Genomic DNA, 15,601 nt, shown 5'->3' on the forward strand with positions numbered 1-15,601 from the left:
ATTTATTAAAAAAAAAAAAAAGAGAGAGAGATGGGGCTGGCAGCTGGAGAGGAGCCCGCCTGCTTCCCCAGGCCTCCTGGGGACGAGCTTGGGGGCTTTCACAGGATCCAGCCTGAGTCATAGGGGCTGTGGCTGCCAGAGATGCAAATGCAAAGAAAGGGTGCACGGAGGTGGGAGGGGGGGAATGCAGCCCCCAGAGAAGCTCTAGTCTAGGCTGTGGGCCTAACCTGGTGTGCCAGGCCCTCCTGTGCTGGCCCATGTACTGGAATGTTCGCACAAGGCGCAGGCACCACAGGGGGCTGGGAGCCCTAACCTGTCAGTAACTTGGGGGACTGGTGGTCAACACATAGACCCGTAGAAAGAGAACAGAGTTTCAGATGGAGATAAAAGTAATATGAAGATAAGGCGGAGGAAACGAGATGCAGTGAGATGGGCGGTGTTCTAGCGACGGTGGCCTGGAAGACGGACTCCCATCCACCCGGTCAAACGGATAAAAGCTGCAGCCGCGCAATTGTTAGGAAGCGGCGCTCGCTCCGCCCCGGCTCCCCGCTAAGAACTCGAAGGGGATCATCCAGTTTGAACTTCCAGCTCCGTATGGGAAGCTGCAGCAGCTCGGTTTTTGCAGAAGCGACTAATCCGAAGCTCAGCAAGGCCCAGAGCGTTCCCAAGGTCGTGCCCCAGGAAGGGGCCGAGGCAGGGCTGAGATGAGCTCAAATCTCAAATGCAAAGAATGGCCGGGGCTGCCTCGAAGGTGGCAGCGGTTTCTCCGGAGGACCTCGCGGGGGCGGGGAGAGGTGGCGTCCCGGGGCGGTGCGCGGCCGGCAGGACCGAGCCCGCGGGCCCGGGGCGCTCCACCCTGCACCCCGCGGGGACTTCCCGTCCGGTCCCGGGCACGTCCCCCAGGCACCTCGGGGCCCCCGCACGGAACGCCCCTTTATAGTCTCGGGGACTACGGCTGCGGGGCGAGGGCCGGGGCGCGGGGTCTGGGTCTGGATACAGGTCTGTCCGTATCCCGGGAACCGAGCGGGAGAGGCGCAGCCGCCAGCCCCGCCCGCGCCACGCCTTCGCGGGGACTCCGCACAGCGTAGCCGCCCCTGCCCGCGCGGGCGCAGAGGGGACGTCGCGCCTGCGCAGTGACAGGGTACGGCCTGAGGAGCCGGCGGCGACGCGCACGCAGGGCCGCGGGGGCGGGGCCGCGGTGCTCTGGGCGCCTCTGATAGGCTGCTTTGGAGAGAGGGCGGGGCCAGAGGCGTTCCTGGGCGGGGCCTCGAGGCCGGTTTGGAATTTTTGGCGCGAGCCGGTTCTGCGCGCGTTCACGGGCCGTTCCCCCTCCGAGAGTCCTCCCGCCCGGCGTCAGGAGCCGTCGGCCGCAGACCCCCGCCCGCCTGACCGCCCCAGCGGCTTCCGCGGCCTCTGCCCGCCCGGAGTCGGGGCCCCGGCCGAGCCGCGCCCCGCCCACCCGTCCAGGTGAGCCCAGGCCGGGGCCTGAGGGTCTTGGGCCGGGACGTCCCTCCCGGCCGCCCTCTGCCCCCTGACAGCCCGGTCCGGGGTCAGCCTCAAGCCCTCCGGGTCCCGCGGGGTCCCCGCCCACCGCCCCTCCGCCGCTCCGGGGCCGACCCGGGCCTCCGTCCTTCCCGGGCTTCCAGTGCCCGCCGGGAGCGCCCCTCCCCGGCGGCGGCCCCCCGCAGCCCCTCCCGCCCGGAGCCCCGCCCGCCTCTCCCCTTGCGCCCTCTCCCCCCGCCCCTCCCCGTGACAGCCGGCCTCTCCAATGGTTCGCCAGGGTTTCCCCGCGTCCACGGAGCTGAACCAGCTGTGGCCCTGCCCGGGAGGAGCTCACAGTCTAGCGCGGTAGACCGTGGTCAGCAATGTGTCCGGCGCAGCGAGAGGGTGAGGCCCCTGAGAGCTCCAGAGCTCCCGCAGGCCTGCTCGGGGCACCCCCTGTTCCTCCGCCCTCCTCTGTCCCCTGCAGGAGCTGGTTGGCCGGGCCAGCGGTATTCGAATGCAGGTGACACTGGGCTGGTCCCAGAGCTGGTTCAAGATGCAGGTGCCCGGTGTGCCAAATATGCTAGGACTGGGCCTGCAGGCTGTGCTTCTGCCGCGACCTAGGGGGTTCCCACACCCTGGCTGTGCACTTTAAGACGCCCTGAGATGGGAATCCTGACATGAATACCGGCAGGGGAAGGGTCCCCACGGGATGTAGGATGTCTTACAGGCCGGCCCCCATGGAGGTCCCTCCCGCAGCCCCTCCCTGTCCCAGCGACGGGAGGGCACACTTCAGACTGCTCCCTAGGCTTCTGTTACTGGTTCACTCCCGGCTGGGTATGGCATCTTTTGATACACTGTGGCTTCCTCTCAAAATTGGAGGACCCCTCCCTCCTCCTCTTTGGTTTTCTTGTTTTTGTTTCTCTTATAACATTATAGCAACACACCAGCCCTTTCTCTCCCAGCAAACACCCTTGGGACCACTGCACTTTGTTCTTTCATTACTGCTCAGAACAGTGTTTATTATATGTTACTTATTATGTAACAGCATTTATTGGAGGATGTGTATGCCTGTCCCAATTCAAAATGTCTCTGATTTTAGAAAGTTAATAGAGTACACATATCATTTCTATGTAACATCACCTGTGGGCCTAGGACATCATCCCATAATCAGGCACATAAATATTTTTTCTTTTTTTTTTTTTTAAGATTTTATTTATCAGTTTGAGAGAGAGATAGAGCAGAGGGCCGAGAGAGGGAGAAAGAGGCTCCCCACTGAGCAGAGAGCCTGATGCTGGAGCTGGATCCCAGGACCCTGGGATCATGACCTGAGCACAAGACAGGCGCTTCACTGACTGAGCCACCCAGGTGCCCCCACATTAATATTTCTGTCAAGAAATATATGAATATTGACACTTAGATGGAAAAATAAGTCAGATTTTTCTGCTAATTGATTTTTGGATGTAGAAATCCAGTTGTTCCAGCACTATTTATAGAGACTTTCCAACTGAATTGTTTTGGCACTCTTGTCAAAGTCAATTGTCTATAAATGTGAGGGTTTATTTCTAAACTCTCAGCTGTATTCTGTTGATCTATATGACTGTCCTTATGTGAATACCACACTGTTCTGATTCCTGTAGCTTTGTTTTTAAGATTTTATTTATTTATTCATGAGAGGTACAGACAGAGGCAGAGACACAGGCAGAGGTAGACTCCCCGAGGGGAGCCTAATGTGGGACTCCATCCTAGGACCCCTGGATCACAACCTGAGCCAAAGGCAGATGCTCAGCCACTGAGCCACCCAAGCGACCCTGATTCCTGTAGCTTTGAAATCAGGAAGTACAAGTCTTCCAACTTTATTTTGACTATTCTGGGTCCTGTGAATTTCCATATGAATTTTAGGATCAGTTTCTCAGTTTCTGCAAAGAAACCAGCTGGGATTCTGATTTGGATTTTACTGAATCTGTAGATCAACTTGGAGAGTATTGCCATTTGATCAATATTAAGTCTTTGGGTCTATGAACATGTCACATCTTTCCATTTATTTAGGTCGTCTTTAATTTCATTGAGAAGCTGAGGGAAGAATGGAAAGTAAGTATATATGTATATGTATATATGTATAAGTATATATGTATATATGTATAATGTTTCTCATATTGACTTTTCTTATTTATTGCTCTGGTTCTCTTCATTTGTTTCTGTGGATTCAAGTTACCTTCTGGTGTCATCTTCTAGTCCAGTATAGTTCTGTTCCCCCCCCCCCCCCCACCTCTTTTGGACTGGTATTTGTAAGTATGTTACATTTCTTTTTTTTTTTTTTTTTTTTTTTTTTTTTTTTTATAGTATGTTACATTTCTATACCTTATATGGCCAGTGTATAATTACATTGTATTGTTTTGTCCAATTGCCTTTTTTTTTTTAAGATTTTATTTATTTATTCATGAGCCACCCGGGCTGCCCAGTCCAATTGCTTTTTAAATCAGCTGGGTGAGGGGGGATATCCCTGTGTGGCTCAGTGGTTCAGCACCTGCCTTTGGCCCAGGGCGTGATCCTGGAGTCCTGGGATCAAGTCCCACGTTAGACTCCCGGCATGGAGCCTGCTTCTCCCTCTGCCTGTGTCTCTGCCTCTCTCTCTCTCCCTCTCTATGTCTGTCATGAATAAATAAATAAAAATCTTTTTAAAAAAATAAATCAGCTAAGGGAAGAAATATGTATTTACATTGTCTTTTGTATCACATAAGTATTTTTACCAATTACTGTTTGGGATCACTTGCTTTTTGCCTGGAGAATTACCTTTTACTTTTTCTTGTAAAAAACTAGAGCCTATTACCAATGAAGTTTTTGTTTTTACCCGGGAACGTCTTTATTTTACCTATGGTTTTTGAAAGATAGTTTTGTTGGATATAGGATTCTTGGTTGACAAAGGTCACCCTCCAACACTTTGAATATGCAACCCGACTGCCTTCTGGCCTTCACTGTTTCTGGTGAGAAGTCAGCAGTTAATCTCCTGGGGTGGGGGAGGCTTGTGAGTGATTAGTGCTTTTCCTTTTTTTTTTTTTTTTTTTTTTTAAGATTTCTATTTATTTATTCATGAGAGATAGAGGGAGGCAGAGGGAGAAGCAGGGTCCATGCAGGGAGCCCAATGCAGGACTTGATCCCAGGACTCCAGGATCACGCCCTGGGCCGAAGGCAGGTCCTAAACTGCTGAGCCACCCGGGACTCCCAGTGCTTTTCCTCTTAACACTCTCAAGATTATGTCCTTCTTTTTGGTTTTCAGCATTTTAAAAAAATATTTATTTGACAGAGAGACAGCACAAGCAGGGGGAACTGCAGAGGGAGAGGGAGAAGCAGGCTCCCCGCTGAGCAGGGAGCCCAACACAGGGCTAGATCCCAGGACCCTGGCATCATGACCTGAGCTGAACGCAGATGCTTAACTGACTGAGCCCCCGAGGGGCCCCTCTTTTGAGCATTTTTAATATGATGTGTCTGCGTGTGGATCTCTTCACTTATCCTACCTGAAGTTTACTGAGCTTATTGGCTAAGTTAATTCATTTTTCTTGGGGCAGGGAGGTTTTTCTGGGAATCACACTTGGGAAGCTTTCCTCTATTATTTCTTAGCATATTTTCCCTGCTGCTTCTCTTCTTTCCTTCAGTGTGCCATTCTGTACATGCTGGTGTATGTACTGGTATCCTACAATCCTCCAAGCATCTGTTCCCTCTCTTCATTCTTTGTTCCCTCTGTTCTTCAGACTGCATAATCTCTGTTGATCTATCTTCAAGTTTGCCAATCATCCTGGCAGTTCAAATCTACTGTTGAGCCCCTCCAGTGAGTATTTTTATTTCAGCATTATACCTTTCATTTTCATAATTTCCATTTGGTTCTTTATTTTTTTTTAATATTTTATTTATTTATTCATGAGAGGCAGAGGCATAGGCAGGGGGAGAAGCAGCTCCCTGTAGGGGGCCCAATGTGGGACTCGATCCCAGGACCCGGTGATCACACCTTAAGCCAAAGGCAGGTGCTCAACTGCTGAGCCACAAAGGCATCCCATCCACTTGGTTCTTTTTATAATTTCTATCTCATTATTAATATTCTTTATTTGGTGAGATGTTATCATCCTAATTCTCTTTGGTAAGCATGGTTTCCTTTAGTTCTTTGAAAATATTTATAGCAGCTACTTTGACGCCTTTATCTGTGAAACCTGGCATTTGGTCCCTCTTACAGGTAGTTTTTTGTCATCTGCTTTGTTCCTGTGTGTGGGTCACACTTTCCTATGTCTCTATATCTAGTAATTTTTTGTTGTCGAAAACTGGGCATTTCAGACAATGTTATAGCAACTGTGGCTCCTGGTTTCTCACCCCCCTCTGGGGATTGTGACTGTTGTTTGCTTGTTTATGTGCTTTGGATGGACAGGCTGGGCCTTTGGAGTGATGTCTCTTTTACCTGCAGTGTGAAGCCTCTGCTGCTACTCCTCAGAGGGCCCAGGCTTGGGCATGTGTGAGGTCACCTTGGAATGCCAGTGGTTTTACAGGGGCTTTCTTTATCCTTTTCCACACTTAACTGTTAGGCTCCACCAATTGTGGACTGATTGTTCTATTGCTTTTGACAATGCCTAGGGCATCAGTTGCTCCGTAGACTGAGCTAAGTAATTTGGGGCTCCTTAGACAAGGTAGCTTTTGAATTCAGTGTCTGAGGTTTGTTCTGACCCCAACAAAGCTCTTGTTAGCTATTTCTTTCCCCAGTTCTCTCTGCTAAACCAGCTGGCCTATAGGGTGCCTTGTTGCACTAATGAGATACCAGCTTCCTGCTATTTGCTTACCACCGAAACCTGCACTGACTTTGAGAGTGCCTTTAGGCTTGAACTTCCTACACATTGTTTGAAATCAAGTTTTTTGTTTTTTGTTTTCAGGGAGCGCTTCAGAACTTTCTTTCTCCATTGCCTGTTTCTCTGTAGGCGGAATCTTTGGGCCACAGGTCTGGAGCTGAGGGCAGGGACAGTGGTGCCCATCTCTCTGGGTGACACTGCTGCATTAGGGTGGGGACGGTAGCTTCTGGCCTTCTCTGCTCGCCCTTCCCATGGGGGAACTTCCTTTCTGTGAATGAGCCTGGGCTGGAGCGATCAGGCCTCAGTGTTCCCTGCCCTCTGGCTCTGAGCTAGAGCTTTTGCCCTGTGACGGGGACTGATGGAAGAGGGAGCCCCCAGCCTCTCTGCTGCACCTGCCTGGACCTTAGCATCTGTAACACGGAGCTGGAAGTGGAGCCCCACTAAAGGAGTTTTAGCCCTGCAGCAGGGAGAAAAAAGTCAGAAAAGAAACTTGGTTTCAGACCTTTGTTTTTACTTTTGAATTAGAGATAAGGGCTGGTGGGCCTGTGTTAATATTTCCACTTTCCATTTTTGGAAGAAGGTGCATATTTTAAAGCCAAACAGCTGGTTTGTTTGCCCTTATGTGGCCCTGGATGTGGCAGGGATACACATTCAGGCGGTCCAGCTCCAGAACGTGCCTCAGCTTAACCTCTGCTGGACTGTGGAAGTCTCTAGGACATGGCCGTGGGTTTTTCAGTTCATGCTTCTACGACCTCCAGGGTACAGACAACTCTGTCCAGGCCTATGTATATCTGTCCCCTGCCTTCTCCCAGCAGGTGCTCGTCCCTGTGGCCTCCATGTGTAAAGCAGAACGTGTGAGCAGAGTGGACGTGGCTGTCTTCCAAGGCCTCTTTGGGGCCACAGAACCAGGCACTGTTTGAGTGGACACACTGCTCCGTGCTGTGCACCTCAGGACCTCCTGCGCTGGTCATGCCTGTGCCCACAGAGGGCACCCCTCCACCCCTGAGTGGTACCCCTGTCCCAGTGCCAGCCTACTTCCGTCACGCAGAACCTGGCTTCTCCCTCAAGAGGCCTGGGGGGCTCAGTCGGAGCCTCCCGCCCCGGCCCCCTGCCAAAGGCAGCATCCCCATCAGCCGTCTCTTTCCTCCCCGGACGCCAGGCTGGCACCAGCCCCAGCCCCGGAGGGTGTCATTTCGAGGCAAAGCCTCTGAGACCCTACAGAGCCCCTCATATGACCCAAGCCGGCCAGAGTCCTTTTTCCAACAGAGCTTCCAGAGGCTTGGCCGCCTGGGCCATGGCTCTTATGGAGAGGTTTTCAAGGTGAGTGGGGAGACGACTCCTTGGGCTTGCTGGGGGATGCCCCCTGCCCCACCTCTCACCCCTGCCTGGATGGGACTGTCCTGGGCAGCCTGCTTCTCACAGGTTGACATGCTCCGTTCCTCAGTGCTTGATTCGACTGCTTTCGCCTTCCCCTCCCACAGGCCTCTCAATACACACTCACCCTTGTCCACAGTCTGGCACGCCTTACAGGCTCCTGGCTGCTTTCTCTCCTGCCCTGGAGCCAGCCCTGTCTGTAGGGCACACGCTTCCCCACCCCTTTGGCCGGCAGGCACTCAGGCTACCCCCTCCATGCCACTTTTTTTTTTTCTTAAAATATATTTCTAGTCATTTATATTTTCTTTAAAATGGTGATTCTGCTTACACAAGTACTACATGGAGATAATTTTGTGGTTAAAAAGTACAAACAACATAGGTCTGTAGACCAGTTCTTCCCAGAGGAAACTACTGTGCTTCTCAGGTGGGTGTCCCTCCTTCCAGACCCTTCTCTGTACATCTCCAGAGTTGACCATATAGAGACAAACTCATCTTCAACACAGCGGATCATACTGCCCACATGGTTCTGTAGCCAGCTTTCTTCACATAACTGCGTGCCACGGACACGCTTTTAGCCCAATGCTTAGAGCTCATAGTGGTTTATCCATTTATGCAATTGTGTGCGCGCGGGTCTCTCTAAGGTAGATGCCATGCTGCAACTTCCACACTTGTAAATTCTTAATAGAACCTGCCAGATAGTCATTCTAAGTGGTCATGCCACCTCCCGTCCCACCTGTGGGCACCGCCTCCCTTCCAGGTGCGCTCCAAGGAAGATGGCCGGCTCTATGCAATAAAGCGCTCGATGTCACCGTTCCGGGGCCCCAAGGACCGGGCCCGCAAGCTGGCTGAGGTTGGCGGCCACGAGAAGGTGGGGCAGCACCCGCGCTGTGTGCGGCTGGAGCAAGCCTGGGAGGAGGGCGGCATCCTGTACTTGCAGACCGAGCTGTGCGGGCCCAGCCTGCAGCAGCACTGTGAGGCCTGGGGCACCGGCCTGCCAGAGGCCCAGGTCTGGGGCTACCTGCGAGATACCCTGCTGGCCCTGGCTCACCTCCACGGCCAAGGTCTGGTCCACCTTGACGTCAAGCCTGCCAACATCTTCCTGGGGCCCCGGGGCCGTTGCAAGCTGGGTGACTTTGGGCTGCTGGTTGAGCTGGGTACGTCTGGAGCTGGTGAGGCCCAGGAGGGAGACCCCCGTTACATGGCCCCGGAGCTGCTGCAGGGCTCCTACGGGACAGCAGCCGACGTGTTCAGGTGAGGGCTGGGAGGGGGGCGGGGGGCGGTGCCGGGGGTGGGGGCTGCAGTTGCCCGAGGGAGGGAAGCCCCACCCTAGCCCAAAGTCAGGAACCCCGGCCTCGGGCTGAACATCCTGCCCCAAAGGGGTGGAGGCCTGCCCTGAGGCTGAGGGGGTTCTGCAGTCAGGCTGTCTAAGCAGCAAACCCTCTGGAGCCACTTTACATGAATCTATCCACTTCCTCACTGCACCTCCACAGGAGGGATGATTACTGCATTTACAGGGACTGGACCTGGCACTGGGCTCCCTTGTCCCTGCCAGTAATGCTGTTTGGCCTCTAGCAGCCATATCCAGCTTTATCAACAGAGTGGGGACAGGAACATGAGCAGACCCAGTGCCTGTCCAGTGAGCGGTGCAGGATGGCTCACCGGCTGGTGGGCAGCCTGTGCTGTGTGTGGGCTCCATGCCCCACACCATGGTCCCACCATTGGACCTCCTGGGGCCTTCTCAGGACCCCTCACTGCTCCCTCCCCACTTCCCTGGATCGGGGTGGAAGACAGCAGCCCTTCTGGAATCCGGGTCCCAAGGCCAACCTTGCCTCTTCTGTTCCTGTCCCCGTCCTTCCCAGTCTGGGTCTCACCGTCCTGGAAGTGGCATGCAATATGGAGCTGCCCCACGGTGGGGAGGGCTGGCAGCAGCTTCGCCAGGGCTACCTGCCCCCTGAGTTCACTGCTGGTAAGTGGAGGTCGGGGATGGTGCTACCTCCCACCAGGGGGGTCCTGGGGGATGGCATGGCTGGCGGTGGGGACCACTGGCCTCCAGGCCCAGTCGCCCCTGACACGGCCCTGCCCTGTGGACAGGCCTATCTTCCGAGCTGCGTTCTGTCCTCACCATGATGCTGGAACCTGACCCCAAGCTGCGGGCCACCGCTGAGGCCCTGCTGGCTCTGCCCATGCTCAGGCGGCCTCGGCCATGGAGCATTCTGTGGTACGTGGCTGCCGATGCCCTCAGCCGAGGGTGGGCCCTGTGGCAGGTAAGTCAGGCGATGGTGGCAGGATGCCCCACCCTGCTCCCCAGTGCCAGGGTCTGACCTGCCTCCACCATCCCTGTCCCCACAGGCCCTGCTTTCCTTGCTGTGCTGGCTCTGGCACGGATTGGCTCACCCCGCCAGCTGGCTGCAGCCGCCGAGCCCACCAGCCACCCCGCCTGGCTCCCCACCCTGCAGCCTCCTCCTGGATAGCAGCCTCTCCAGCAGCTGGGATGATGACAGCATAGGGTGGGTGAGAGCTGAGGGTGGGTGAGAGCTGAGGGTGCTGGGGGCGGGGGATAGGGGTGGTCAACAGCGCCAGGTCCCAGACCCAGGAGGATTAGCAGGGAGAGACCCCTCCCACAAACCTGGCCCCCATCATGCCCTGGGAAGGGAATCGAGGCCAGTGGGGGTACAGCCTGCCCTGTTTGAATGCAGCTGTCCCTTCCAAGCCCAGAGCAGGGAGCAGGGTGGGGGCCACAGCTCCCATGACAGCAGGGGCTGCCGGTGCTCACAGATGAGGTACTGTCCTCTCACAGCCTGGGGAGCTGCGCCCTGGGAAACTCCTCGGTTCTAGGTACCTGGTGGCCAGAGGAGAGGCTGTCATTAAGGAACTGTTACAAAAGAAAACCACAGGCTTGGGCACCACCCTCAGGAGGAACCATACCATTAACCCCTTCTTTAAGGAAATGTCACCCCTTTGCCATGGGGACACTTTATATCGACATGAAGTACCAGCTAAGCTTCATTTGCCACAAGGTCACTTCAAAGCCAGCTCTCCAAACCCATGTGTTCCAAAACGGAACAGAGGTGGCCTTTCAAAGTTGTGAAAGTGCTTTTCTCAAGGGGCACCTCGTTTCCGCTGGTCCTGACAGTGGTCCTGCTCCTGTCCATGGCAGGAGGAGCCTGGGGCTGGCTCCCTGCCCCGCCCAGCTGTGGTGGCCTCCGGGTGCACTCCCCACCCCTCGACACCTTACTTGTCTGGCTACCCGGTGCAGGCTCTCACTCTCTGCAGAGGCTGTCCTGGCCAGGGCTACTGGGAACACCTCCACCCCCCGCAGTGGCTCCCCCGCCCCCCGGAACAGGTACACACTGAGGTGAGCAGGCCCTGAGTCCAGGGGGGTGGGAGGTGGTGGCTCTCAGTCTCTGAGTGTCATCTGTCTCTCTTCCCTCCCACCCAGGGATGCCCTGGACCTGAGTGACATTGACTCCGAGCCCGCTCGGGGCTCCTTCCCCTCCTTCGAACCTCGGAACCTTCTCAGCCTGTTTGAGGACTCACTGGGCCCAGGCTGAGTCCACAAGCCAGCCTTGGCGCTTTTAACCTTTTAGCCACCCCCCCAATCCTCCTGGAGGTGGGGTTCCCTCTGGGAACTCCACTGGTGCCTCCTGCCTACCCATGTCTAATAAAATGTATTTGAATCTTGGGAGCGCCCAAGCTTGCTTGTGTGGCAACGCAGCGCTTCCTACCCTTTATTGATGTTGCCAGGGGTTTGTGACCCCAAGGCTGAGCCCTGATACAGGGCCCCAGGCCAGCTGACTGGAGGTAGGATCCAGGCGCTGTGTGGAGCAGAGATTTCCTGAGCAGGCACGTCCCCACTGTGTAGGTCGAGCCATCAGAGCATGGCACTCGAGGTGGAGGGAGGGCCCTCAGCCCAGTGGCCACTCAGTGCTTCATGTCTCTGTGCTAGCTGCCTGGAAAAAGCAGCTGCAGCCGCCCTCCTACCCCTTGGTCCTGGGATAAGAGACTAGTCCTGTTGCCCAAACCCCTCACTCCACAGTCTCTGGATGAAGGGAGAAGGGGTGGGTGAGCCTCAGGCTGCAGGGAGGGCTGGCATGCAGAGCAGAAAGGTCAGGAAATATGGGCTGAAGGCTGGGCAAGGCAGCCACGAGGTACCTTACATGTGGGGCAGGGTGGTGGGCTCACGGCTCTGGGCTGATAGCATCCCAACTGTCAGAGCCAGACGTGACCCCAGAGTCCCTCTGGCCACACCCTCACAGGTCACAGAGGAGGATAAACGGAGGCCTAGGAAGGAAGGTTTCCGTCTAGCCCACACAGACAGTACCCGGAAAGAAGGCAGGGAGGGAAGCCAGAGCTCTGAGACGTGCGTAGAAGAGGCTAGTCCACAGGGAAGATCAGACGAACGGGTGACGGCTTCCAGCTGGGAAGTCCAGTTTGCTGGAAGCATCCAGGGAGTCAGCCCCTCGCAGACCAGCAGGAGCGAAGGGCGATCGTCGGTCCCAGGTGACTGCAGAGAGGGTGACGTGGCAGGCAGGAGGTGGCTCAGTCTGGGGGGCAGGTGTGGTGGGCGGCCCAGAGCAGATCTGGCACGACGCCGGCGTGCAGCTGGAGGATGGAGCCCACACTGAGCAGGTGCATGATCTGGTGGGAGTTGCCCCAGTAGTCGAAGCGGCCAGGTCCCCAGCGCTCTGGCAGGCGGGCCACGTTCACCAGTCCCCCAAGCAGTGCCAGCGCATCCATGCGCAGGTAGCAGTGCAGGGAGCCAGGGGCGCCGGAGCCCAGCCCTACTCCCCGGGCCCCGAACACCAGGAGGCGGGCAGCAGCCTGCCAACCAAAGGCACGGAGCCGGGCACTGGTGGAGGGGGCAGTGAGGGCCCGCCAGCCAGCCACACCGGACAGCACGGTGTAGCCCACCAGGGCAGCTGGACGCAGCCAGGGCCTACAGGCCAGGGTGCAGTGGATGATGGGCAGCGCCCCTGTATGGAGAGAGGTGGGAGGCACGTCACCGGGGAACTGCCTGCCCTCTACTTCGGGGGCTCGTGTGAGTGACCCTCCCTCCACCTCCCTGGCGGCCACCCACCTCCCGTCCTTCAGGCCACCCCGTCGCGTGGCTCACCAAGGGTGTTGACAAGGCAGACGCCACACATGTCCAGGGCGAGGAGGCGGGTGTACACGGCGCTGCCCCCTTGGTGGCACATGAAGAGATGGTAGAGCACAGAGCCCGCGGGAGGGGCCAGGCAGGCCACACAGTGTGTCCCGCCCAGCCAGCCGTCCTGGCCCAGCTGGCCCCACGGCATGGTCATGGGCAGCAGCACCAGGAAGCCTAGCAAGGCCAGCCCTGGAGGAGGGAGACAATTATCCATCACGCGGCTTGAGCGCCGAGGACAAGCCATGTCCTCAGGGAGCCCACAGTCTAGAAATGATACAGGAGGGAGGAGGCAAGATGGGTCTTGATGATGCTCTTAGCATGCTCGTGGCTGGGCCCCCGGCAGGGGCAGGCCCTGTGCCTTCAGTAACTTCAGTGACTTAGCAGAGCTCCCAAGAGTTTCTGGAGGTAGAGACCGTTGTCCACACATTCAGTTGAAGAACCCAAGCCAGTGCCCCAGGTGACCCCAGCAATGAAAGCAGAGTAGAACCCAGCAGTCTTATCTCCTCCCTGCAGCATATTACCTCCCCAGAACACAGGTGGCCCCGATCCCCCAAACTTGGTGTGTCAGCAGAAGCCAGAAGGACGCATGATCTCATGCTGAATTTTATATAGGATATGTGGGCAATGATACTAGATCTGCGGGTCACTTAGCTTGCTTCTCTCAACCCCTGTGTCCTCTCTATAAGTGACCAGACGCAGGGAGGCTTTGGGTCTTTCTGTCTTCCAGAAAGGGCAGACTCAGGCAGGGGAGACCGGCTGCAGGAGCTCGTTTCCTACTTCCCCAGGGAGCTTTTCCTGCCCTCCATTCCTCTCAGCCCCAGCCAGGCCCTTCCCACCCTTTCCCCTGGGCACTCCGGCACTGCCCTCCCAGGGGTCAAAGACAGGCACAGCCTACTAGGCTGCTGGCTGCACATGGGCAAGGTCTGGCCAGGCCCCAGTCGGCCGGCGAGCCAGGTACCAAGGTTAGGCCCAGCGGGCTCAGGCCCCTCTCCTGGCCCGGACAGCCCAAGGAGTGGCAGGGCTGTGTCAGCAGATAAGGGCCGCGGAGGTGGGGAGGAGGGGCCGCCGCCAGGCGGAGCCCCGCGGCCGGGCGGAGGAGGGTGGCAAGACCGCCACCCAGGGAGGGGCTGGGGCCTGGCTTCTTTCCTGGGCCCCGAGGCCGAAGTTAACACCCATGTCCTGGACGAGCGCAGGCGGGGGAGGGTGCCCCGGACGCTGGGATTATGAAGGGGCGGGCACCAGGCTCCTCCCCGGGGCTCAGAGGGATTAAGCGGACTCGGTCCCCCACTCTGCGTCCCCCGTCTGCCCCGGGGGCCCCGCCCGGGAGCGGAAGGACAGTTCCGTCCGGGACAATGGCAGCTTTGTCACCAGGGCGCCCGGCCGTGCCAGGGCCCAGGCAGCCCGGGACCTGAACCCTGGGCCCTCGCCGGCCCCCGGGCCCCCGGGCCGGCTCGGGCAAGGCTGCCGCGGGTGCGGATGCGGGGCGCGGCTCACCGTGCGTGTAGATGTTGCCCAGCTCGTTGTGCAGGTAGAAGAGGCTGCGCAGACAGCCCGAGCCGCTGCTGGCCGGCCGGTAGCCCGTGAGCACGAACTTGTTGAACTGCAGGTGCGGCGGGGAGCTGGCCCAGTCCAGCAGGCGCGGCCCGGCCAGGAACGCCATGGCCCGCGCCGGGCGGGCGCCGCGCTCCTCTGGCCCGGCCTGCTGCTCACAGCTGCCGCGGCGCGCGGAGGCTCATCCCGGCGCCCGCCCGCCGCCCGGCGCTCCGTCCGCGCACGCGCCGCCGGGGGTCCTGGCCCGCGCCCCCTCCCGCGCTGCGCACGCGCGGCCGGGCGCCCCCACGCCGGGGCGGAGGCTGGGGCCGCGCGGGGCGCCGGAGCGCAGTGCGGCCGGCCTGGCAGGGGCGGGCGCGCCGCGGGGACAGCGCCTGGTGGCGGCGGCGGCGGCAGCGGCGACGGCCGGCTGTCTCTCCGCGGCCGGGAGGACGGGTGCGGCCGGACACTGGTGGGGACGCCAGACTCCGCCCCAGCGGCTCGCCCCCGCCATCCCGCCAGCGTTTCGCGCGCGGTGCCAGTGACGTCGACCCTGCGAGGGCCAATGGGCGCGGCTGGCGGGGAGGCCCCGCCCACGCCCAGACTTTGGCTCAATTAGCATAATATACGCGGTCCCAGCCTCATTTGCATGGGGCAGCTGTGGGCGAGGGCTCCGAGGTTCTGGGTCCCGGTGGCTCTGCTGGAGTGACCCCGGAGCCTTGTCTGCCTCGCGCGCCCCGGCTTTCCGCGCGACCCCCCAGGTCGACGCACCCTGGGGCACTCAGCCTCCCCGCCGCCCATCCCCACCCCTCACCCGGGCTCTGTCCAAGGTGCTGCCGGCCCCGGCCCTTCGGCCCAGGAAGGTCTAGACCCGGCGCGCCCCCACTCCAGGGGTGATCTCTCCAGTCGACTCAGCCCGAGCGCAGAGGGCCACGCTCAGATGCTCAGGCCTCTACAGGTGTGTCTGACGCGCCCCGCACCCTCGGGCGATGCCCTGCCCTTCGGACCAGTCTTCTGAGAACTTGGGCGCGGTCAGACTCGCTCCCTGTTATCGCCCATGGAGGGCACCTTCAGTTCCACCCGGAAAAGACAGGAATCGGAGGGGAAGAGAGTAGGCAGGAGGCCAAGGGAAAAAAGTCGGTCCCTGCCCGGGTTCATCCTAAAGCGGGTCCAGGAATGCATCCTCCTCCGGTTTAACCCCGCTCACCCCCGGCTTCCCCCTCCTCCCCTTCTCCCGGACCCC

General features: G+C 58.2%; 2 protein-coding genes across 16 annotated transcripts; one reads left to right on the top strand and one right to left on the bottom strand.

Annotated features, from left to right (window-relative positions):
- The first annotated feature begins 1,292 nt into the window (after positions 1–1,292).
- On the top strand, positions 1,293–11,364 carry PKMYT1 (protein kinase, membrane associated tyrosine/threonine 1). Of its 14 annotated transcripts, none has more exons than XM_049111466.1 (11): positions 1,294–1,467; positions 1,781–1,887; positions 2,692–2,850; positions 3,532–3,573; positions 7,121–7,628; positions 8,440–8,933; positions 9,542–9,648; positions 9,774–9,946; positions 10,032–10,189; positions 10,840–11,037; positions 11,122–11,364. In XM_049111466.1, the coding sequence occupies exons 5-11, from the start codon at positions 7,278–7,280 to the stop codon at positions 11,231–11,233; spliced, it is 1,593 nt and encodes a 530-aa protein (XP_048967423.1). In that variant the 5' UTR covers positions 1,294–1,467; positions 1,781–1,887; positions 2,692–2,850; positions 3,532–3,573; positions 7,121–7,277; the 3' UTR covers positions 11,234–11,364. The 14 variants fall into 14 exon arrangements, with proteins under 14 accessions (XP_035573242.1, XP_048967423.1, XP_048967425.1 ...); XM_049111468.1 differs by having other exon boundaries at positions 7,124–7,628; XM_049111469.1 differs by lacking the exon at positions 2,692–2,850 and adding an exon at positions 6,393–6,457 and having other exon boundaries at positions 7,124–7,628.
- A 17-nt stretch (positions 11,365–11,381) lies between these two features.
- On the bottom strand, positions 11,382–14,678 carry PAQR4 (progestin and adipoQ receptor family member 4). Of its 2 annotated transcripts, none has more exons than XM_025416837.3 (3): positions 14,323–14,678; positions 12,796–13,017; positions 11,382–12,655 (listed from the first exon to the last, which is right to left on the bottom strand). In XM_025416837.3, exons 1-3 carry the CDS (start codon positions 14,486–14,488, stop codon positions 12,222–12,224), a joined length of 822 nt encoding a protein of 273 aa, XP_025272622.1. In that variant the 5' UTR covers positions 14,489–14,678; the 3' UTR covers positions 11,382–12,221. The 2 variants fall into 2 exon arrangements, with proteins under 2 accessions (XP_025272622.1, XP_025272621.1); XM_025416836.3 differs by having other exon boundaries at positions 11,382–12,284; positions 14,323–14,676.
- Between the last annotated feature and the right edge of the window lie 923 nt (positions 14,679–15,601).

Source organism: Canis lupus, chromosome 6 (genome assembly GCF_003254725.2).
Source record: "Canis lupus dingo isolate Sandy chromosome 6, ASM325472v2, whole genome shotgun sequence".
Classification (NCBI taxonomy): domain Eukaryota; kingdom Metazoa; phylum Chordata; class Mammalia; order Carnivora; family Canidae; genus Canis; species Canis lupus.

Coding starts and splice junctions, on each gene's coding strand:
- PKMYT1 (XM_049111466.1), top strand. CDS start 7,278: ATGCCTGTGCCCACAGAGGGCACCCCTCCACCCCTGAGTGGTACCCCT. Junction 9,649..9,773: donor GCCCCCTGAGTTCACTGCTG/GTAAGTGGAGGT, acceptor CCCTGTGGACAG/GCCTATCTTCCGAGCTGCGT. Junction 10,190..10,839: donor TGGGATGATGACAGCATAGG/GTGGGTGAGAGC, acceptor TGTCCATGGCAG/GAGGAGCCTGGGGCTGGCTC.
- PAQR4 (XM_025416836.3), bottom strand. CDS start 14,488: ATGGCGTTCCTGGCCGGGCCGCGCCTGCTGGACTGGGCCAGCTCCCCG. Junction 13,018..14,322: donor GGGCAACATCTACACGCACG/GTGAGCCGCGCC, acceptor TCCCTCCTCCAG/GGCTGGCCTTGCTAGGCTTC. Junction 12,285..12,795: donor CTGCCTTGTCAACACCCTTG/GTGAGCCACGCG, acceptor TCCATCCTCCAG/CTGCACGCCGGCGTCGTGCC.